A 23487-nucleotide genomic window follows, 5' to 3' on the forward strand; every position below is an offset into this window, starting at 1 on the left:
TGGGCCCTTCGTATTCTCAGGGGGCCCTGCATTTACCTGCCTAGTGAGGGTTCTTTTTTGTGTATTTATTTCTGTTTTTGTCCTCTTTGGAGGACTTGCTCATTGATTCCAGAGAGAGGGGAAGGGATGGAGAGGGAGGGGGGAGAAACATCCATGTGGGAGAGACACATCAGTCAGTCACCTTGCAGAAGCTCCCTGACTGGGGACCAAGCCCACAATACAGGTGTGTGCCCTGACCAGAAACGGAACCTGCAACATTTCGGTTTGCAGGATGACATTCCAGCCAACTGAGCCACACGAGCCAGGGCCTGGTGAGATTTCTTTACAGATACTCCCTTCCCATCTTTATCTGCCGACGCCTGTATTGCCCAGACTCCTCTATGGATTTGCCCCACTTTTACTCGGGAATCTGGAGGCAGGCTCTTCGGACTTTCACTTGCCGCAGAAGCGAATCTTCTGGCCCAGCCCGAATCAGCACGGAGCTGTTCAGAGAAGTGTCCATCTTCCTGTAAATCCTACCCTCCTCACCAAATAGGTGGGGCAGGGGATTTGAAGAACTGGGTAGAGGAACGGAAAGACCCGTATCAGTAGGTTCTGTTGTGCCCTTCACCCTTTGCTTCTGGGAAGGCGATGCTTCTGCTAGGCCATTACCAAATTCTTCGGGGGTCGATTCCACACTCAGACATCACAAAGCACGAAGCGCGTGGGGAGGGAAACGCACTGCTCTTCCGGCGGGGCTGTGAGTGGTGCGGTGCCTGGATGTGTGCCCGCTCAGCAGAGACGAGCCAGCGCAAGGAGCTGGAAAGGAAGGGGTCAAGAGGAAGCCACTGTGCGGATGTGTAGCCATTAAAAGCTCACTGCTTCGGGGAATTTAGACCTTGCAGGATGGAAACAGATGGGAGGCTTTCTGTCTAAGTCCAATTACAGCGCTGGTTTAATATTAATCTCCTGTGGTCATTAATTATCTGCATCAGAGCCAGTGAGAGAAATGGCTCGAGACAATGGATCGCCTTGGAAAAGAAGAGAATTCTTATAGATTAGGTTTGAATTTCTTTCCGGTAGTACATAGTAGGTATTCAATAAATGCCAGCTTAATGAATGAACAGTCGTTCTGGCTTGTCTGAGTTACACTCTTTTAAGCATTTCTTCATTTAGTAAGTATTTTGGGGCACTTCTTAGCAGCAGAGGGGTGTGGGCTTTGAGATGGAAATACAGCACCTTTGCCCTCATGGAGCTCACAGATGTATGCACACACCGGTATGCAAACCGGTAAGGAAAATGCCACAACGGCAGGATGTCCAAAGAAGGAGGGTCTTCGCCCACCCAGGAACTGGTGGACATTTATTGAGTACCTACTGTGTACTACCGGAAAGAACTGAGTGAGAAGGCAGCTTTTGGTTCGGAATAGGGAAGGGGTTTCTGTGTTAAGGTTGTAAAGGGATCACCTTCCGGGCAGATAGAGAAACAAGTGTAAAAAACAAAAAGAGAATAAAAACAGTGGGTGTCCGTGTGGCTGGAGTACGTGGCAAGGGAGGAAGGCCAGGGCGCTCACACAGGTTGGTCTGGAACACTCTGATACCTTTCAGGCAGTGAAAGAATGGGAATGTATGGTTTGCAACTAGGGACTGGAAAGACTGATAAGTTCGTAAAAATATCCAATTTGCCAATAATCGGAGAAACACAGTTTGGATCAAGAGACCAGCCTCACAAGTCAGAGGAGCAGGGGTTCTGGAGAATGATCCTGTCTGTCGCTGGGGAGGATTCCGCACGGCGAGTGAGCACGCACGTACTCAGTAGTACGGGAGTCAGGACACTGGTCGGTCAGGCCCTCGTGGGGACCGCGTGGTGTATGTCAGGGTTCTGTCTTAAAGTTCTCATTCCTTAGCCTGATTTTGCCACTCTTGAAACCTGTCTGAAAGAGTCGTCGAGAAAGGTGGTTGCAGATTTATGCACAAAATTATTACAATCATAGTTTTATTTATAATCGGAGATATAACCAGGAAAAGTTTGCTAACAGGGAATGCATAGTAAAAGCAATACGTTTATATATTAGAATATTATGTAGTATCACACAAAAATAGATTAGGGATGATGTTTGCCAGTGGTAATAGCTTATGATAAAATACTGAATAGAAAAAGTAAGGTTCAAAAGTTCAAAATGCAGTGTGGTCTCAACTATTTAAAAATATACACAGGACTTCTGCTTCAGGTCAAAATGGAAGAACTGGGGATAGATTTATCTTCCTGCCTGACAAAAAATAGAGCTACAGATAAAGATACATAAGAAATATTTTTAAAGATGCTATCGGGCAATGAAGGCCGGCGACCGCTGAGAGGTGAGCCTTCGGTTTTCATGGCTGCTGTCCTGGGAGAGCACCCGGGTTGAAGTGCAGGCAGGGGCACCCTGGGCACCCCTCATACTTGGCCTGTGTTGAGGGGATGGAGGTGAGGGGATAGGGAGTCTGGAGAAGAAACCAAGGTGCTTAGACTTGATAGGACAGAGTGCTATGGTGAGGAAGACAGCTGCACAGTGAGAGAAAACTCTGGAGATCTTCAGAGGTTCCCCTTCAAGTATTGATTTAGCTGAATCTTGATCAGTGCGCACTTGTAGGGAAACGACCCAAAGCCCGGGACAGACCACCTTCAAGGAATGGAGGGGACCGTGCCTGGTGCTCACACGGGGCTGGGGATAATGTGTGGTTCTGCAAGGCAGGCTGGGAATCTTCATGGTTTGTGCGGTGGAGAACACAGGAAAATACACAGAGGAATCTGGCTTCAGCCGTGGGGAACAGTTCGCTTTAAACTGAATGCCGCTCCGGTCCTGCCTATCGCATATTAAACGCAAGACCCGGCCAGATAAAACGGTTTCCAAGAAGCTTAACTGTATCTTAGAATGGAGTTTCAGAACATTTATAGGAATACAAAAATATTTAGCACTCAATAAAGTAAAAGTCACAATATCTAGAATCCAATAAAAAATTATGAGGCGTGCAAAGAAACAGGAAAATGCTACCCGTAGTGAGAAGATAAGTCGTTACATCAGACACAACCCGGAACTGGAACAGATGTTTGAATTATCAGGCAAGAACATTAAAAAGTTATCCTAACTATATTTTGTATGTTCAGAGTTTAAGTAAAGAAAGAGAAGATACTGAAAAAGACCCAAATTGGACTTCTAGAGATGAAAGCCACAGCGTGTCAGATGTCAGTAAAATGGGTTGCAGTAAAGCACATCAGACGTGGCAGAAGGAAAGATAAGTAAACTCAAAGACATAGGAACAGAAAATTTCCAAGACGAAGCACAGAGGAAGAAAGAATAAAGGAAAAGTAAAGAAGGGGAAGGAGCCCCAGTGAACCACGGGACAAGCTCAAACAGCCTGCTGTACACAGATGTAGGTAGGGTGGGTCCCTGGTGAGAGGAGACGGGTGGGCACAGAACACTTAGGAAGAAATCATGGCCTCCGTGAACCACAAGAGACATGAAGAAAATTGCTCTAAGACAAATAATCAAATTGCTCAAAACCAGTGATAAAGAAAAAATCGCAAAAGCAGCCAGGAAAGGGAAAAAAAGATACATTATGGACACGGGAATAAAGATAACAACACAACAGATTTCTCTTTGGAAACAATGCAGATGAAAAAGCAGGGCGGCATCATCTGAAAAGTGTGAGATTCTGTATGTTACGCACCTGAAAACAGAGCTTCGAAGGAAAGCAAACCCTGGTGTAACTGAGGGGAGCAGGAGTTGAAGATTTTAATAACCCTCTTTCAACAATTGATAGTGGAGAGAAACAGCAGAATACACATTATTTTCAAGTGCACATGAAATATTCACCAAGATAGACAATATTATGGACCATAAAACCAGTTAAAATAAATTTATAAGCATTAAGGTGATATAAAGTATGTTATCTGACCACAGTGAAATTAAACTAGAAATCAATGAGAGAAAGGTCTCTTGAAGGACCCCCACCTTTTGGAAATTAAATAACATACTTCCAAAGAACCTATGGGTTGAAGAAGAAATCAGAAAAGAAAATAGAAAATATTTTGAGCCAAATGAAAATGAAATGCAACATGTTAAAATCTCTGGGATGCCACATACTTGGGGGTAATTTATAAACTATGTGTTGTAAACTGTATGTTAGAGTAGAAGAAAGGTAGAAAGATATCTAATTAATGATATCAAATTTCATCTTTAAAAAAGATCAAAACGCAGCCCTGGCTGGCATAGCTCAGTGGATTGAGCGCGGGCTGGGAACCAAAGTGTCCCAGGTTCGATTCCCAGCCAGGGTACATTCTTGGGTTGCAGGCCATAACCCCCAGCAACCACACATTGATGTCTCTGTCTCTCTCTCTCTCTCTCTCTCTCTCTCTCTCTCTCCCCCTGTCTCTCCCTCCCTAAAAATAAATAAATAAAATCTAAAAAAAAAAAGATCAAAATGCAAAGTAAGTGAAAGAAAGGGAATAAGAAAGATGAGAATAGAGATCAGTGAAACAGCAAAAGAAAAGCAATAGAAAAAAATTAGTCTAATCAAAAGCTTACTGTTTAAGAAGATCAATAAAATTGACAAACTTTCCATCCACATTGATCAGGAAAAAAGAGAGAGAAGATACAAATTACCATTTTCAGAAATGAGAGACAAAATTGCTACAAGCTCCACAGATGTGAAAAGATAAGATGAGAATATTATGATCAACTTTATGCCAATAAAGTTGACAACCGAGATGCAGTGGAAAAAATGCCTTGACAGACACGGACTACCAAAGCTCATTTGAGAGGAAGTTGATAACCAAAGGAACCCTGTGCTTATTAAATGAATTGAGTGCATCCCCACAAAAATCCAGATTCAAATGGCTTCACTTGTGATGGTACCAAACACTGAAAGAATGAATACTAGCAATTCCACACGAACTCTTCCTGAAAATTGAGGAAGAGGAAATACTTCCTCACTTTTTCGGTGAGGCCAGCATTACCCAGATAAAAGACTTTACCAGGAAAGAGAGCTACCAGCTAACATTTCTTAGGAATTGAGATGCAAATATCTTTAACCCAGTTTTAGAGAATTCATATCAATTAATCAAGACCGATGGGGATTTATCCCAGGAATGCAAGATTAGTTTCACGTGCAGAAATTATTGCACATAATTTATCACATAAAAACTAAAAAAAGATATCATTATCTCAGTAGACATAGAAAAAGCATTTGACAAAATTCAACATCATTTCCTGTTAAAAATTCAACAAGGGAGAGAGACTTCCTCCATAAATCATATCCGTGAAAACCATCAGGTGTCATCAGACTTAATGATGAAAGCTAGAATGTTTCCCCCAGGATCAGACGCAAGACTGGAGTGTCCACTCTCGCCATTCCTGTGCAAGATTGTACTGGAGATTCTAAGCAGGGCAAAGAGGCAAGAAGAGAGGGACATTCAGTGGGTTAAAAAAAAGAAATAAAACTTTTTATTTGCAGATGATATATATGATTGTCTATGTAGAAGTTCTGATGGAATCTATACACACATATAAGCTACAAGAACTATGAATTGAATTTACCAAAGTTCCAGGATGCAAAATCAATATACAGAAATGAATTTTATTTCTGCACAGTGCAACAAACCATTCAAAAATAAATTTTTCAAAATACAATTTGAAATAACAAAAGATATGAAATAGGGGGGAAATCTGACAAAATATGCAAAAGATTTGTATACTACAGACTACAAAATATTGCTGAAACAAATTGATGAAGACTTGAATAAGTAGAGAAATAGAATTCATGGCTCAGAAGACTCGATGTAGTTAAGGTGCCAATTTTGCTTCAATTGATTTATAGGTTAAATGCATTCCCAAAGTTGTGAGGATTTTTTTTTTTGGATAGAAATAGACAAATTGATTATAAAATTCCTACGGAAATGCAGAAGACCTAGAATAGCAAATACAGTTTTGGAAAAAAAAAAAGAAAGTTGAAAGATTAATAATACTGTATTTCAAGACTTATTTTAAAGCGAGAGTAATCAAGACAGTGTGGGATTGATGTCAAGACTGACAAATAGATTAATAAAACAGAATAGACAGTTTAGAAATAAGCCCACACATGTAGGGACAATTGATTTTTGGCATAGGCAAATTCCATAGAGAAGCAATAGTGGGGTCAATATATGGTTATGGAAAAACTTGATATCCAAAGATTAATTCAGCTTGTGTTTCACACCATAAACAAAGATGACCATAAAAGGGATGACGGATTTAAACATGCAATCTACAGCCACAAACTTTCTGGAAGAAAACATATGGGAAGCCTTTGTGACCCTCGGTTAGGCAGAAATTCTTTAGATGCAACATTAAAAGGGCAATCCATAAAGTATTGAGTGAGTAAGATGTACTTCATCACCATTAACAATTCCTGGTAAAGGCACTATTCAGGGAATGAAGATACAGGACACAGATTGGAAGACAGTATTTTTCCATCATATGTATCATCAAGGGGTTTTATCCTGCATATATAAAGTTCAGTTGAAATTCAGTGGTAAGAAAAGGAACAGTTCAACAAAAAGCGGGCAAAAGATTTAAACAGGTAGGTCACCAAATAAGACATACAGGCAAATATGCATATAAAACACGATCAACATCAATATTCAGGGAAGTGCATATTAAAACCACAAGGCGATATATACCACTTTACACTTATAATAGTTAAAATTAAAAGGATTGGCCATCATAAGCATTGACAAAGATGTGGACAAATTGAAACTCATACGCTCTCCTGGCAGAAATGTAAAAATGGTACAGTCACTTTGGAAAACAGCCTGGCAGTTTCTTAAAAACTGATCATACACCTAAAATATGACTATTCCCTTTTTATGTATTTACCCAATAGAAATGATAGAATATATCTTTACAAAGATGTGTACAGATATTCACAGCAGCTTTATTTGTGATAGCCCCAGATGGAAAACAGCTGTAATGTTCATTAACTGGTGAAGAGATAAATAAAGTCTAATATTTCCACATGATGTAATATACTCAGCAATGAAAAGATGAATCTATTGATACAGGCTACAACATGAATAAATATCAGAATAATTACACCGAGTGAAAGGAGCCAGACAAGAAAGTGCATGCTGTGTGATTCCATTGATACAAAATTCTAACACAACATTGCGTGAGAAAGCAGGTGAGAGGCCGTCTGGAAACAGGGTTGGGGGTGAAGAACGGGTGGGAGGGGAAATTCACTAAGAAGCATGAGGAGACGTCTGGGGTTGTAGATGCATTCCTTATCTTGGTTGTGGTGCGGTTCAAGGTGCATACATAGGTCAGATCATACTGTTGTGCACTTTAAATGTGTATAATTTAATGCACGCCAATCATATCTCAAAACATCAGTTCAAAAAAAACCAAAACAAAGAATGGTCCCCTTGCCTAAAAAAATATACACGGTAAGCCCTGGCTGGCGTAGCTCAGTGGATTGAGCGCAGGCTGTGAACCAAAATGTCGCAGGTTTGATTCCCAGTCAGGGCACATGCCTGGGTTGCAGGCCACAGCCCCCAGCAACCACACATTGATGTTTCTCTCTCTCTGTATATATATATATATATCTCCCTCCCTTCCCTCTCTAAAAATAAATAAATAAATTAAAAAAAATATATACATAGTAAAATATTGAAAGAAGGACATCAATAACTCTAGTTATTTCTGAGTGGTGCAACTATGAATTAACTTTAAAATGATTTCTGTAATTACTAGGCTTTACTTTGATAATTTAAAAATTAAAGCAAACTGAAAATAGTGTCCAGTCTACACAATATTTTGATTGTCTGGCTACAGATAACATTGGAACTAAGAACACTGTCATCGACCATTAGATTGTTCATTTATCCATTCATTTAAAAAGGAATTGACTGATGAGGACAGCTAAGCCCGTGAGTGTTGGGGATGGGGAATGGAGGGAGCAAGCAGAGCAGAGGTGGTGTTCTGGGCAGGAAGAAAAGAATTAGAGCGTGCCGAGTAGCAAGAAGCAAACTGGTTTGATTGGCGTAACAGTTGGATATTAAATATGGGTAAATTTTGAGATAATGTGGAAATGGGACATCATTATCCCTGTTGTTCAGTATTGCTACAATTTTTGCAACTTCAGTATTTCTACAATACTTTTTAAAGGGTAAAACAACTGTACACTCAGGTGACATAGCAGTAAGTTTTTAATTTCCATAGAATCTTTAAAGGTTTTATGCGGAAGGAAAAGTAGAGGGCACTCCTTTGGTTATGCTCATTTGATAGAGACTTTGAGTCCCAAATAGGTGATTGCCTGCAATTCGCAGAGGGCGCAGGTAGAAGAGGTAAGGTCAGGTTCCAGTTCTCCTGGTAAGAATTTCCCAGTCTCTCCTCACCACACCACGCTGCAGCACGGTAACTTCCCCCCTCAGTATTTAACAGCAGAAATGATTAAATGACTGGGATGAATAAATAAAACATGTGCAGCGGACAGTTTTACTGGAGCCAGAGGGCTCGGAAATGGAAAGAGCCAGCCTCGGGCCTCCGTTTCCTGCAGGCCGAAATAATCTGTCTTTGAAAATGGCCCACCCTCATCACAGTAATCATCATCACACATAATGCAATCCCATTTTATGTGGCATGTTCCAGGCCAAACGAATCCCCCCAAATGCTTTTCAGAGTTAATACGAAGGTCCACAATTACACGACGCTGTGATGAAGTTAAATAATGCAGTGGCAGAGTTATACTAATAAAGGGGAAGAGGGACCGTGGGCAATGGTCAGGCAATACAGCAGAGGAGGAAAGCAATGTTTCCAAAGCAAGATCAAGAGTCAGTGAGGCAGAGAAACAGCCAAGGCGGGTCCAGGTGGCAGCCACCCAGTAGTCCTGAGCCCGTGCGCAGCCCAGCGCCATCTCTTGGTACTCATGGGTATCACAGCTTCAAATCGCCTCACCTACAAGCTGGCGTGCGTTTCTTCAGGTATTGGTAGTATAGTGTTATCCTGAGATCACTTGATATTTATAGAGGCGTTGTTTCCAAGGCACTCAGAGAAAATAACTTTTTAAGAAGTTCAGTGTATTATTATTATTAATTATTATTATTATTACTATTATTTCGGTTGTTTGTAGAACCCCAAAGTTGCCTTCTTGAATCAAAGGTGGCACACTGAAGGGGGTCAAGGTGTCGCCTTGGCCCCTTACGGCTTTTTTAGCTTTATTTTGACCCTGCAGCGCACCAGGCCACCTCTTCCTTCTGAGCAGGTTTTGCTTAACGGCAGAGCTGAGGTGCTGAAGGCGTGCACGCAGACACAGAGGGGGCGACCGGCCTCGTGAGCCTGTCACTCAGGGTGCTGGGGCCTTGGCCGCATGTCAGGGTAGTCGGACACGAGGGTGCGGGGCTGTCTCTCAGCACGGTGGGGAGGCCGGCGTGGGAAGGACACTCTCCACGCCCTCTCTCAGGTGCACATCACCCTGGTAGCCAGGTCCTGGAGGTTGTTCAAAACCTGTGATTTTGGAATATGTTCTGTGTTTATTCTAACGATACCCTACCCCAAAACAGGAGAGCTGTTTGCATTTAGCAGTCACACGCACTAACTGGAAATACCAGGGCCCTCCGGCCAGCCCGCCAGACCCAGGGACGGGCCTGCTGCCCCCAAGTCCCGTGTCTGGAAAGGGGATTGCTGGGCATCGGGGAAAAACCTTGACGGACTCACACCACCTCCTCCTGCGAGGGATGTGGTCCTGACAGTGGGTCTGGACTTTTCCGTCTTTAATTTTCTCCTTTCGCTTCTGCTCACATCTTGTCGGAACACCTCCTGCCGTTCCGAAGCTGCTCTGGGGCTTGCTCCTGAGTGCAGGGCAGGAGCACGTCCGCACCTCCTCAGCAAAGTTGTTGTCTGGCTGGGTCGCTTCACCACGAGAGTTTGCAGAAACCTCCCTCCTCGCATATCAGCTGCTCCACTCCCTCCGTCCTCCTCCTCGGGGCTCTCCACGATCTTGCTCATTTGTCAGACTGTCTGGGTCGGTGGCTTGGCATTTGCGAAAAAAGAGAAACGAGGGATACCTACTCTTTCTTTTTCTTTTCTTTATTTTCTTTTGGCATCTGGAAGAAAAAGAGAGAGGGTGCAGTGTCCCCTTGGCTGTAATCTTGGGATCTTTTTCCCATATCCGTGTGCCCTGACAGGTTATAGCCTCACTTTCCGTCTCTGAGAAAGAAGATTGTTCAATTTAATGTGCTTTTGGGTTTCTGTGATGATGGTGCTGGAAGAAGAGCATTCTAGAAATCGATACTCTCTGTGTTTATGTCCCCAGACACTGGGAGACCTCACTTCCTGGAGCGATTTCACAACTCATTAACCTGTGATCACCTTAGCGATGACCCAAGGGACAAGATGAATTACAGAACGAATTTCTGATTTCGTGTAGGATAGTTAGTCAGTGCGAAGGGAGGGTCCGCCAGTTACCTGAGCACCGAGCAGGCAGCCCTCTGTTCCCGTGGAAGTGCCGGAGGCTGGAAAGCCACCCGACGGCGACTTAATTGTGGCTCCGACGTCGCCAAAACAGGCACTAGAGAAAACCGCTAGCAAAGCCCTAGGCAGTGGGCAGGTATATGGAAAGATGTCTGTATTTCTACAATTTGTCATTTAGGCCTTTCTGCAGAACCCGATACAAATACACCGTCTTTGACATATTCCCTTCCGCTTGTAGACATTATTTTATGACGGGAATAAATTTATTCTTCATTATAGTCACTGAGCATGAGTGATTCGCTTCATCAGTTGATCGATGAGGGTTTTTCAATGTCTCATTCGCTGACGGATTCGTTCCTTCATCACACAGCCCTCAGCTTGGGTGCCACGTAGGCCCTGGGGGTGGGCGGGCGATGAGCAGTAGCTGTTGCGTCTGTCCGGATGGGTTTTATAAGTTAGTAGGGAAAGGCTGGTGTTGACCGCAGTGCCCCACAGATGCTGGTCACATCGCAGTAACAGCAAGAAGTAGTTGAAGGGTGCCTCTGGGAAGGGCGTGTGGGCAGGGCGTTCGGGAGTTCTCATGGGTTGGATTTGCTCGTGGTCGTCTTGGACCAAATGAAACACACATTTACAAACGTGCCTTCCCCTGTGACTGCTCCGAAGGTGAGATCCTGTGGCGATGTCTGTTTTTCATAGGGTTTGGTAGCTTTTATTTGCCCTTAATACATACTTAGCATTGTTTAGTTCATCAGATGAAAAGCCCCCAAACATAATTCCCCCACCAAAACGATGTTCATAATATTGCATGACATGGGCATCTTGTTGGGATCTGGCATTCGTCAGGGTGCAGTGAATTGTGACTCCAAATGTGGTGGGAAAACCACATCCCTTTCCTGCCCCACCCCCACCCCCCACCTGCCCAGCAGTGAGTGACAGTTGCTCACGTGCAGTTTTGCTGAGAACTCTGGCAGAGGTGGCCGTGATGAGGGCCACGGGGCAGCACAGTGGAAAAGAGAAATTGACATTGAACATCCTGGGATTTAAAAAGCCCCTCAAGCTTTTTCTCCCCTAGAGGAGTTTTGCTGCTTTTTCCTTCATTTCAGGCTTTGTCATTTTCTCCTGCGTTGGAGCCTGTCCCAGCTGCACCCTGGGGGCGTCCTTCAACAGCCACCTTCCTTTGTGGAGAATAATAGGATTTACTGGAGAGAAAATAAAGGATCCCATTATCCCATAAATTGGGGGCACTCCGATTCAAATACAATAGGGCAGGCATTCTCTGAGTCTTTAATATACTAATACATGTTGTAAATTTCTAAGGGAGTGATTTTGAACAGTCTTTAAAAAGATCTATTTTAAATATTTCTCAGAAAAATCGGATTATTTATGATGACTTCAGCTCCATGGAGCGCACGTTCCGGCTTACGGCGATTACAGCAACAAGCAATTCCCTCGTTTCGTGCGACTGGAAAATTTAGGTGTCGGAGGGTTGGTTCCTCGGCTCAGTGACAGCCCCCAAGGGGCTCCGGGTTTTTCCTCTTTGCCTCGGCCTCGATCGGCGTTGATTCGTGCTCAGCTGCGGTGGGTGCAGGCCCCAAAGCTACAGTGGCAGCCTCCTTGAGACATGACCGTTTCTGTCCAGGGCTTTTTTCTTAGAGGGAGGAGACTTGTTCCAGCATCTCCCATTGGCTCTCTCCCGTGTCTCTGGCTGGAATTGGGTCTTAGGTCTGTTCCGGGACTAACCCACAGCAAGGAGGATGGTGGAGCCCTCTCGCAAGCACATGGCTGCGCAGAGGTTACACAGATACCTGCACAAAACTCAGGTTTTGTTCGGTGCGAGCTAGGTGGGAATAAGTGCTGGGCAGGCCATGAATGACGTCCACCTGAGAAACACAGTGCTGGGTGGTTGGAAACACTGAATGCTAAGAAACACAGCGCAGGACTGAGTTGTGACCCTCCTCCCCCCAAATCCCTATGTTGAAGCCCTAGCCCTCAGTGTGACTGTATTGGGAGATAGGGTCTTTAGGAAGTGATTAAGGTCACATGAGGTCGTAAGGGTAGGGTTCTGATCTGGTAAGCCTGGCGGCCTTCTAAGAAGAGGAGAGACAGAGAGCACAGACACCCCAGGAAAAGCCAGGTGAGGACGCTGCAGTAAGACAGCTGCTTGTAAGCTGGAAAGAGAACGTTTACCGGAAACCAGCCCAGCCGGGCCTTGGTCTGAGGCTTCCTGTCTCCAGAATGGCGACCAAACAAATCTTTGTCGATGAGCTGCCCAATCTAGGGTGGTCTGCTGTGGCCGCCTGAGCCAACTAACGCACACACCAATGTGGTGAGACATTAAAATGATACAGAAGTTTCCAAAAACATGGAGAAACGCTCCTCTTGTTTGCCAGTTTCATTCCTGGAGATTCCCGGTAAACACAGGTGGCTGTATACTTTTCTAGTCTTTTTAATGGTTACCCATTGCGTGTGTGGGTGTGTGTTCATCCATGCATATATGCATATATGTCACTGCACACACACACTTGTTTGATGTTTACTTTTTAAAAAATGATTGTATTTATTTTTAGAGAGAGGGGAAGGGAGAGAGAGAAACATCAATGTGTGGTTGCCTATTGCGTGCCTCCTACTGGGGACCTGGCCCGCAACTCAGGCATGTGCCCTGACTGGGAATTGAAGCTGAGACCACCCTCTGCTTTGAAGTCTGGCACTCAATCCACTGAGCCAGGGCGATATTTACTCTTCATTTTTTAATATTGACGTATTACTTGCTGTTACACAAGTTGTGAATTTTCACTCAGCAAAACCCGCAGCCTGACCTCATTCCTTGTGAGGACCGCACAGGCGTGGCGTGCATGTGCGCCATCGCGCCTTCTCCGGCCATCTCAGCACAGTTGTGTGAAGTGGCTCCCACACAGACCTGGACACGGCATTTGTGTTCATCACCGCCTGCTGATCTGGAATTGCAGGTTCTCTCTGTTTGTCTGTTGCTTTGAAGAAGACTTGACTTCTTGAGGCTCTCGGGACATCAGGCCATGGCAGAATGTAGTTGGCGGAGGGCACCCGAGGGTGCAGCAGTGACACAGGGCACTGCTGAGTGAGCGTGTGGGCCCTGGGCATCCCAAGTTCTGACGTCCCGTTCCCTGGGGGACCGTGCACTTTGTTCTTCTGTGCATGAGTTACGGGAACTGTGGCACTGCCCCGCAGCCGACTTACTCCACTTTGGACAGACTCTCCTTCCAGCCACGAATACAGCAGATCTGACCAGTGAATTTACAGGCAGGATTTTGCCCACATAAAAGACTCTGGCCTCCCTAGAAAAGTTTTAAAAATTTGTCTAGTGTTGACATGAAAAATTATTTCTCGTAATTTGTGTCATTTGATTCTAATTTTATTTATCAACAAACACTCTATAAATGTAGGAAACCCGCCCTAGCAAAGTTGCTTAATCTTTAAACCCACTTAATCCTATTAGCGGGGTTGTTAAAATAAGCGCGGTGACTCGAACACGCCTGGGAGTTGACACAACTGCCTGGCTTGCAAGAGCCAAGATATTGTTGTGTTTGTCATAGACAAAAGATGACCTTCCCGTGGGGATTGGATTGGCTTCCAACAGGAAGATTATTCTGCAAATCCATTTCCCATACAAATGCTGTTAATCGCTTTGCACACATCTTGGTTTGTTGACTCAGTTGCTTGAAGGTCCAGACGTAGTGTTCTGGAAGGCTTGTCAAACAATGGGACTTTTCACGTCTCTATTTTTAAAGCCTTACATTGGCTTGGATTTATTTTAGGTGACAGTGCACATAAGCAAAGGAAGAGAAAAAGAACCGGAGTCATTACATTGATGGATCAGAGACTTAAATTGCTAAATGAGCTTTTTCTCTTGATTTCAAAATATTATAAACAAAAATATCTTTCCCAAGTCGACTTAATCTTTAGCACCTCATTTATGTCATCTGTGGTGTCTTTCTCGACAAGGTGATGTAAAAGTTACCCACATTTCAGATGCCAGAGGCTCAGATGGTTTTCAGGCTTTGTTGTGTAAAGGTGTTTTTTCTTCTTTTAATAGCACTTTTTAGTTCTGTTATATTATTTTTTCTAGAGTAATAGCCACCAATTTTCTCATTAACTCCCATATTATGTTGCCTTAAAAAATCATGAATTCTTTAAATTAGAAAAAAATAGTCGTCTTATTCAAACTCTGATCCAAACACTATTCTATAAAAATGCATGTCATATGGTAATGGTAAAATAAGTATAATTATATGACTACATATAATCAAAAGTATTTTAAAGTATATTTTCAATTATGTGTAGCACGTATGATGACTTATACAAGATTTGAAAATGCATATCTATTATTACCATAACAATCTACTTGGTTAATATAAGTTTAATAAGATGAAGGCATAGCCTGGTCTACTGGTCTCACACTTGTGTATGGGTCAGCAAAGACGAGGTAAGATATTGGGGAATTCCTGGAGATATGATGACATTTTCCAGATCATCTCTCTTCTTTGTCTCTGTGTCTCTGAGTAGAGGAACGGTTTCTTAGGCTCTCATATCCAGGAATGCTGCCCAGTGAGGTGATGTTTCACGGTGTCATTTGACTGTTATCATTTCAATCTTTTAATCTGAAAGTAGCGAACAGGCACCCACAGTCTCCTTCCTCCGTGTCTGAAATGTTCGACCACAGAGGAGGAGCTGCCTGAAATGGACAGTGCCTTCTAGAATCTTTCACTCCACAAAACTGATGCTGTCACGTAAGATTGTGACTCAGAGCGCTGACAGATCCAATCTCTCTCAACACGTGGCCCACTCTGTCCATCTTTACCGGGAAAACTCTGTCCCGGGGTCAGGTGTTGGCAGCTCGTGTTCGTCCCGGCCGGAGGGAGGCCGGGGAAGAGCAGTGCAGAGGCATGGCGTTAGAGAGCATTGGAGAATACCAAGATTTCCATCTGCACCCGCAGAATGTGTCTAGCTCTTGGGCCACCGTGGGAGCCTTGGCCGTTCTCCTCGTTGCCAAAGTCATTTATGTGTAGTGTTGGCAACTTTGCATCGGTCCTCTCCGCTACTTCAGAAGGCGACATGGGCCCAGAAGGGTTAGAAGCTTCTTTTCTTCTAAGAGTCTCTGGGGGGGGGACTCTCACAGAGACAGATGGTCTGGGCACACGTCGAGGCAGGTGAAGGCCACTTGGGGTCCATCAACTTAACTCAGTTACAAAAGTTCACCGAAGACAAAGTCCCGTCTTAGACCCAGGAGCAAGGGGCACTCTCAGAGGACCTGTGTCCTCACCTTTTCCTGTTCTCTACTTTTCTTTCTTAATTGGTTTCTTAGAAGAAAGTCGTTGTGGTGTAGAACTGGCACCGCGCCTGGAATCCGAAGACCTGGGCTTCCGTATCTGCTCTGAGAACGTCAGTCAGTCTCCCCAATCGTCTCAGTATCTTCGTAGCAAAAGGGGATGATCTCAGAGCTGTTGGGAAAAATGTGGAATGAGGAGGTAAGGGCTTGGCGCAGAGCCAGCCACTTGCGAACATTCAGTGGATTCCAGACTATTCATCTCCTTTCAAAACAGGGAAGGGCCTTCTGTTTTGTTGGAATAACATTTCGTGGTTTTAAAATGAAAGGCTCAAAGTCCTATTTCCTACCATGTTTCTGAGAACCCAAGTAAAGAGCCTGGCCCATCACGTGGGAAAATTGCTCTCTACCCCACACGTTTGGGAGTGTGGGAAGTTTTGGTCAAGTTAACACCCGTGGAGAACGACCACATGCCAAGCTTCAATGCTGGGTTGTTACAAGGGTTACTGAGGTATATAACCCTTCCTTAAAGAGGATTAAAATTACATCAGGGGTCTGAGAGGCAAGTGCAAAAATTGCTATTTAATTATCACCACTAAGGGTACAAGATGCTGAAGGGGATGCAGTAGTGAGGAGTTCACACTTGAATTTGAGGGTGAGGAGCGATATCATGGTGTAGCTGTGTGTGTGTCAGTCAGGAGTCAGCATATTCTCAAGAGCCCGAGAGCGTGACCCAGTTAAAAATCATAGGCTCGCTCTTGAAAGTCACAGTGCACTCTCTTACCTAAGACAGATACAGAACTTGTCTTTTTAAAAAAATTGTGTTTAAGCAGACTACAACTTTCTGTATGCATTATGATATCAAGGACATAAAGAAGAGAAATCACAGGGAGGAAGTAAACAGAAGCATACACCAAAAAAAAAAAAATCAACCCAACCCTACTCCTTTGTTGGTTATATAAAATAATTATCTTCTCCAAAAAACAATCATAGTTACTGAATTTTAAAGTGGTGGTATTTAAAAATCACTCACTATGACTAAAGCACACTAAAGGCAAAACTTGTCTTTTAAGCGACGACTTAGAGTCGAAAATATCGCTATAGCCTCTCAGATCATCGTTTCCCAGGCTGGCAACCTGAATGTTGTTTTCCTCTGTAAGGTCTTTTTTCCATTACTCACGAATAAGAAACGGTGGTGATTCAGGTGAGGGTGGGTGGCTGGGTGTCTGACTGACAGACCCACCCCCCTGTGCACCTTTGCTGCTCCGTCACACCTGCCTCTTCGCCGTGGCTCCCGCCGCGCTGTTTAGTTTGTCGGTTGGCTTCCTCTGTTTTTTGTCTTCCAAAAACTTGTTAAAGCCTTTGATTGGCTGGTGACTCACCCTTCCTGTGACCTCTGCTGTTACAAAATTAGTTTTGTATTTCCACGGTGAGATTGATGACGCTGGGGGAGGAAGGAAAGCGAGTTTGTGTTACTAGTTTACATTGAATGAGAAGCCTGTAGCTCTCAGGCTTCCTTCCACCCATCCAAGAATCGCATGATATTGGTCTTCGGGAAAGACGGCTTTCTGGAGTGCTGGTCGCCTTAGTGCCTGAGGCTCTGCGCCTTGGTACGAAATGCAGGGCGGGGTGGGCGGGGAGCCCTGTTACACCTCAGCGAAACAGGCCAGGTACTGTCTTTTCCTTGCCCTTCAGCTAGAGCAAAATCAGCTACATTTTAATTCATTTCCTGAGTCAGCAGCCGTCTGCCTGCTCTGTGCCATGTGATCAGAGAGTGGGTCTCCTTTTGCGCTTCCAGGTAGTTCAAGACCGGATTGTATCACACACGCATTTAACTCCTAAGAATTTAACTAAATGTGTGATACACCAACTGTTCTATTACAGTAACATAGCAAACATTCTGTAACATTTTATTTTGCCTATATATGTGTAATTATACACTGTACTCATTACATTTATATATACATATAAAGTATAGGATTACAGTCACACTTCCATGTACACTGAATTTGATGGATAATTTAAGGAAACTCAGGGCAATTTTTATGTTAAGTGCTAACTCGAGGGTCACATGGCTGGGTGGAAAGAGACCCCTCTGTCCATGAGAGCTGATTGGCTTCCCCACTGTGCTCCCAGCCACCTCCCCGCACATGGGCCTTTCCCATCCCGGGCCGGGGAGTCCCCGGAAGCCTTCTCATGCTGTGGGCCGTGGATGCGGGCGTACTCCAGAGCCACTTCTCCTTGGCAGAGTTGGTGCCCGAGCCTGAGGGGGCGGGTGGGAGATCCTCCCAGCCTTGGTTGTCTGCAGTGTCTGCTCCTGGCCCCCTGGCCCTGGGAGTCACCCCTCACCCGCCCCGTGTCACCCTGCCTGCCGAGTGTCACTGACGGGGACCCAGCCTGTGGTCTGGCTCTCCCCGCCTCTGATCAAACTTCCCGAGATGATGACGATGGCCCCCACAGCCGTCTTGGACAGGGTCTGGATAGAGTTGGTGGGCAGGGATGGGGCTGCTGCTGCTTTTCTCCCGGAGAAAAATGAGCAAGTGCCCTGCTGGGCACAGGATCCTGCTGGGCACTGGTCACCCTTTGTACCATATGTTCATGGCTTTTCTCCCCATCTCAGTTTCCATTTCCGTTTCTTCCCCTCTCCCTTGAAACTGGCGATAAGCAAGACCTACTCGTCATCCCTTTTCCTTGGTAACCCAGCCTTGCGTGTGCGTGTGTTTGCGTGTATGCATGTGTGTGTGTATACATGTATGCTTCTATCCATCCTGCTCTCCCCTCTCAAGTCGTGCAGGAGGCCAGGACTGCACCAGACGGTGCTCTGGGTGCCGGGCTTTGCCAGCCCTGTGCCACGACTTGGTCCTCCTGCCGGTGGTTTGAGCTTAGCTCTCCCTTGGAAGAGAGTGGAAGTCACCTGTGTCCTCTGGAATCCTCACTGAGTCATCTCCCTACATTGAGAAACTCTGTAGGGTGAAGGCCGTTCAGCTTTGCCTTTGGATGTTATTGAACCTCTCTTAGAGTAGGATCTTCTGCAGAAATTTATTAAATGACCGATTCCGTGATGCAAACTCAGGAAAAGTTGACGGAGGAGGACGTTTTGGCATTTCTGCTTTCAGCCTCCCACAGACATCCCATTGGGAAGCTCACACAACGGGGGGTGGTGGTATGGGTTTAAACTGGAACAAAATAGCACCTTCTCAGAAAGTCCTGTTCTGCAGAACCAGGGGAGCAAGAACCACAGGTGCTGGACGTCCGTGTCCAGCAGGGGGCAGTCTAGCACCCAGAGGTACCAGCAATTGGGACCCTAGTTCATTCATTCAACGCAGTGGGCTTCGTTTCTTGGAGAGGAAGTAACTGAATGTTTTGTAACTTGTTTACGTTTGAGCTGCTTAAATTTTTGCGTTTTGTAGGGTGAGCCATGGGTTGTCTCGGTGCCGATGGGCAGCCTCAGTGTTCCACCGGGGAGCAGGAGAGAAGCCAGGCTCGGTGCTCAGACGGTGGACTCACACTCCAGACGTTTGTCCACCAGCTAGAGCGAAGATAAGGAGCCCCTTAGTGACACCCACTCAGTGACACACACTCTTAGTGGGTGGCCCGGAGCCTGCGTCCCAGCCCCAGGTGTGAGATGAAGTGCGTCCTGTTTGCTCGTCAACTCACGGATGCTCGTTCCCGCTGTGTGGTCTTGTGTGGATGCTACACGTTCGACAGGAGCTTCACAGGGTTGTTTTTCCCCAGGAGAACACCTCACTTTTCCAGTAGGCGCACATCTGTGTGTACGGACACGGAAACACGCTTCTCAGATTGCTGCCCACCTCGGCTGCGTGAGACGGCCCTGATATATCCTGTTCCGTCCCCATTTGTTCTGTTTCCCGAGCAAGGCTAGTCAATGCCTGTTACATGTATTTGGCAATCCACTGTGGGATCACAGCCTGAAGCTTGGGAGACAACTCTGCCTAGTAAATCTAGCAATTCCAGTTTCAAAACAAATCCCCCCGGGCCCCCCGGTCTCCTCCTACTGACTGCCCCGGCCACAGCCTCTCACCCCTGTGGTTCTCTGCCCTCTGGTGTGGGAGCGTTCCTGGGCCAGCCCTCCCTCTGCCCCATGGGGCTTCCTCACAGGTACCAGCTGCTCCCCTGGGCTGCAGCTCCTCCTGCTCCTGCAGTGATTTGGGAACACACAGTCCCCACTCTGGAGTCTCCGTCTCTGAGTCCAGTAGCGTCCTGGAGAGTTCCGTGTGGCTTTATTCCCATCATCTTGACCTCAGCACATCCCGAATCAGAATCAGCATCTTTTCCGAATACCCCAGTTCCCCTCCTTGCTCCGTTAGTGGCTTTCTTCCCCTGGCCACCCTGGCTAGCCATGCCCGGCCTTCGCTGACAAATGCCTTCCTGTGTCGTCCGTAACTAGTCCATCATCCCGCCTTGTTAATTCTCGGCTTCAGCTCACATTTCCATCCTTGCCAGTGTATCCTGTTGATTAAAAAAGAAAGAAAGAAAGAAAGAAAAAAAAGAAAGGAAGGAAGGAAGGAGAGAGAGAGAGAAAGAGAGAAAGAAAGGGAAGGAAGGAAGGAAGGAAGGAAGGAAGAAAGAAAGAAAGAAAGAAAGAAAGAAAGAAAAGAAAGAAAGAAAGAAAGAAAAAGAAAGAAAGAAAGGAAGAAAGGGTGGTTTTCTATGACCTATAGAGTGGCATCTGAACTCTTCAGGCTCCCCAGCACCCGGCCTCAACACGTCCTCCCTTCCCTCTTTGCCCTCACCGTGCCCTGGGCAGCCCCCGGTTAGGAGCCGGAGAGGAAGAAATCTTGACTGGTCATGCGGGTGTTAGTTTTCCCCGTTTGACAGATAGGACACTTACCCCGAGTTCCCTGCCACACAGCGTCACTGTTTGGGTTTATGTTTGTTGTGCCATCAGGTACTTTCTGAAGGGCTGAGATCCGGGGGTCACCCTCAGTCTCCCCCTCAGCGTCAGAGTAACCAAGCCATATTGGTGCCGACCCGCACACTTGTTCTTTTCAAACCCTCAGGTGCCTGCGAGTGATCTGTTGGAGTGAAGGCTGATTCAGCAAGGACAGGAAGGGGAGTCCGCTTTTCTACAGAGCTCCCAGGAAATGCAGAGCTGCTCTGGGGAGACCCGGGCTTTGCATAGCTTGACTCAGACTTCCCTTCAACCCCTTTCTCTCCCCTTCTTCCTCCTGGTCTCTCGGTCGGAGCCCTTGTCACCCCGGGTCCTCCCGCCTGGCTTGCCTGCTGCCTGCCTCCCCCTGCCGCTGGCCCGTCCCTCACAACACTCTCACCTCGTGACTAACTCGTGCTGGACTTCCCCAGAAGAGAGCGCTGTGCACGGCAGAAAGGCAGGGTCGCCCGCACAGGCCTGCCCTGTGAGCAGGGACAGGCTTTGCTTGGAGCATCCCCATTCTTTCTTTTCTTGCTTCTGTGGCTTCCCCTCTTCTCTGCTGACCCCTTGGGTGGACTTAGTCTGGCTACTCTGCCTTCCCCCAGATGACTGATCGGGTTCCGTTTTGCCCCAGCCCAAGCCAGCCCCCATACACCTGAGAACCTACCTTTTCCACAGGGGCGTGGATTCCCAGCGGCACCTTTGACATGTTCCTTCTTAAGTCCTCTGTTGCCCAGCTGTGTGGGGTTATGAGAGTGGGGCTGAGGGAGCTGAGAGGTGAGGAGAGGAAAGCATGGTTGGGAAGGACGATGAAGCAGTCCATCCCCGACAGCTGGCCTCACCTTCTTGGCCGCCGTCTGCGGCTGCACCGCTCCTGTGGAGCCGAGGGTCGTCCAGCTGTGGGTGTGCACCGCAGCCTGCGAGTCACAGGCCGTTGCTGTCACAGGGCACCTTGGAGGTCACGGGGAGCAACGGTGTCTCGAGTGCTGTGTTTCTGCTTTATTTTAGTTTATTCTTATTCATTCGTTGTTATCATTTTTTTTTCAGCTGGCTCAGTTGCTCAGTATCTGATGATATATTGCAAAGAGAGTTATCTCCCGTCAGCCGGGCAGGGCAGGCCCAGTGTGAGACGCTGCAGACAGACAGGCAGGGAGGAAGCACAGGGAAGGGAGGTTCCTGGGGCTGGGGTCCCAGCTCTGCTCTGTGTCTGTGGGCCACCTGGGGAGGGTGACCCAGCCTCGGACCCGCTCTACAGCCCTCAGAGGCAGGGTGGCAGCGTATCTGCTTAACAGGCCTTGAGGAGAAGTTACTAGAGTCATGCAAAATCTCCCTTATTTAAAAACAACAACAACAACCCAAAGTCTCCCTCCCAGCATCACACTGTGGTGCCTGCCCTCAGTGCCCGGGACTTTTCTTCTGCTCGGAGACTGGGTCTTTGTGGGCCTTCCCAGCCTCAGGGAACGGACCGAAAGATCACTGAGGCCTGGGCCAGAGGTGTTCTCGCTCTGTGTGCCTGTTGCCTGTGCAGAGGCTGCGCCAGGCCTCCAGGGAAGAAAATGGTCTGGGTGGAACGCAGGACAGAACCGTTATTTTCCGCCCCGAGGAACCAGCCTCCCTCCCTCGGTCTGCAGGCCCCAGCCCTCCCACCCACTTCCCAGAGCCCCCAGTGTTTGCAGGGATAAATCAGGAGCCCTGGGCATGAGCAGCACAAAAAGGAGGAGCTCAGGGTCTGGAAGTTGGTGGGAGGTGGGAGGCCAGAGGAGGAGGGGAAGAGATTTCAGCCCCAGAGGGGGCTCCTGAGACCCATTTGCAAGATGGACACCCCACTCAGTGTGATTTCTGCATTTACGCCTCTTTACTGGCCGGCGGTGGGATCAATAGAGCGCCTGCTACCTGGTTAATAATGGGGCCGTTAGGTGGCCGCCACGAGCACTCGGGCTGTGGGATCCATGGTCTGACAGAGAGACCGCTGCGCATTGACTTTTCCACTTTTCTTTCTCTTTCCCCAGGGCAGCCACTGAAGTCCTGGCAGCATTGCTGAAATCCAGTAAGCACCTCTCTCGAGTAGTGGTTATTTCTCTCCCCTCCGAGTTCAGTGAGAGATGCGCTTCGGTCTCTCTGGCTCATTTCCGCCCCGGAGGGTGGGAGAGCCATTCCGGGGTCCTTGGGGCGAGAGGGAGGATGGGATGGCCAAGCCAAGCTCAGGGCTGCAGAGAGAGAACTGATACTCCTCCCCACGGGTGTGCCCGCATATGGTGCCGCTGAGACTGTTGATTCTAAAGGGAGAGCATTGTCTGCGGGGGCCTGCAGAACGCTCCAGCTCCTTGTAACGGGACCAGCAGCCTGTTAGGGCTGTGGGCATAGGCTCCAGGTCCCAGTGAGACCGTGCTAGAGAAGAGGTGAAGGCAGAGGGTGAGAGGCAGTGGGTGGGAGGCAGGGTGCTTGGGTTTGGTTCCCAGCCCAGCTCCCGACTCTGCAGTTTGGGGCAGGTGGGGTGTTGGCAGTTGCTGGAAGCATGTAGATGCCAGTAACAAATTTACACTAAAAACTTGGCTCTTTTCTGAGTTACTTGAGTAATTGCAGAAGAATAACTCTGGGGGTCTGAATAATTGGAGGATTTTTTTTTCCCTTGCCTGGTGGCACTAGTCTAATTACATTGGGAGTCGATTTCGTGTGTGCAGTACAATAGAAGGCAGCACGCACTTGGGAGTGCAGAAGTCTGAGCCGAGTGTTTTTATTCCCCCCCCCCCTCCTTACCTCTTCATCTATTTTAATTTGGCAGCTTAGAAACCAGCTGCTTCGATTGTGCTGTTTGTTTCTCTGTAGGGAGCC

General features: G+C 46.8%; 1 protein-coding gene across 1 annotated transcript in view; it reads left to right on the forward strand.

Annotated features, from left to right (window-relative positions):
- Positions 1-23487, forward strand: part of AGBL1 (ATP/GTP binding protein like 1) — a 161018-nt gene that overhangs the window by 21979 nt on the left and 115552 nt on the right. The window contains exon 7 of the mRNA XM_036013551.1: positions 22665-22702. Coding sequence (XP_035869444.1) covers positions 22665-22702 — 38 coding nt within the window. The remainder of the gene's footprint in view (positions 1-22664; positions 22703-23487) is intronic.

The sequence above is a fragment of the Phyllostomus discolor genome, chromosome 12 (assembly GCF_004126475.2).
Source record: "Phyllostomus discolor isolate MPI-MPIP mPhyDis1 chromosome 12, mPhyDis1.pri.v3, whole genome shotgun sequence".
In the NCBI taxonomy this organism is placed as follows: domain Eukaryota; kingdom Metazoa; phylum Chordata; class Mammalia; order Chiroptera; family Phyllostomidae; genus Phyllostomus; species Phyllostomus discolor.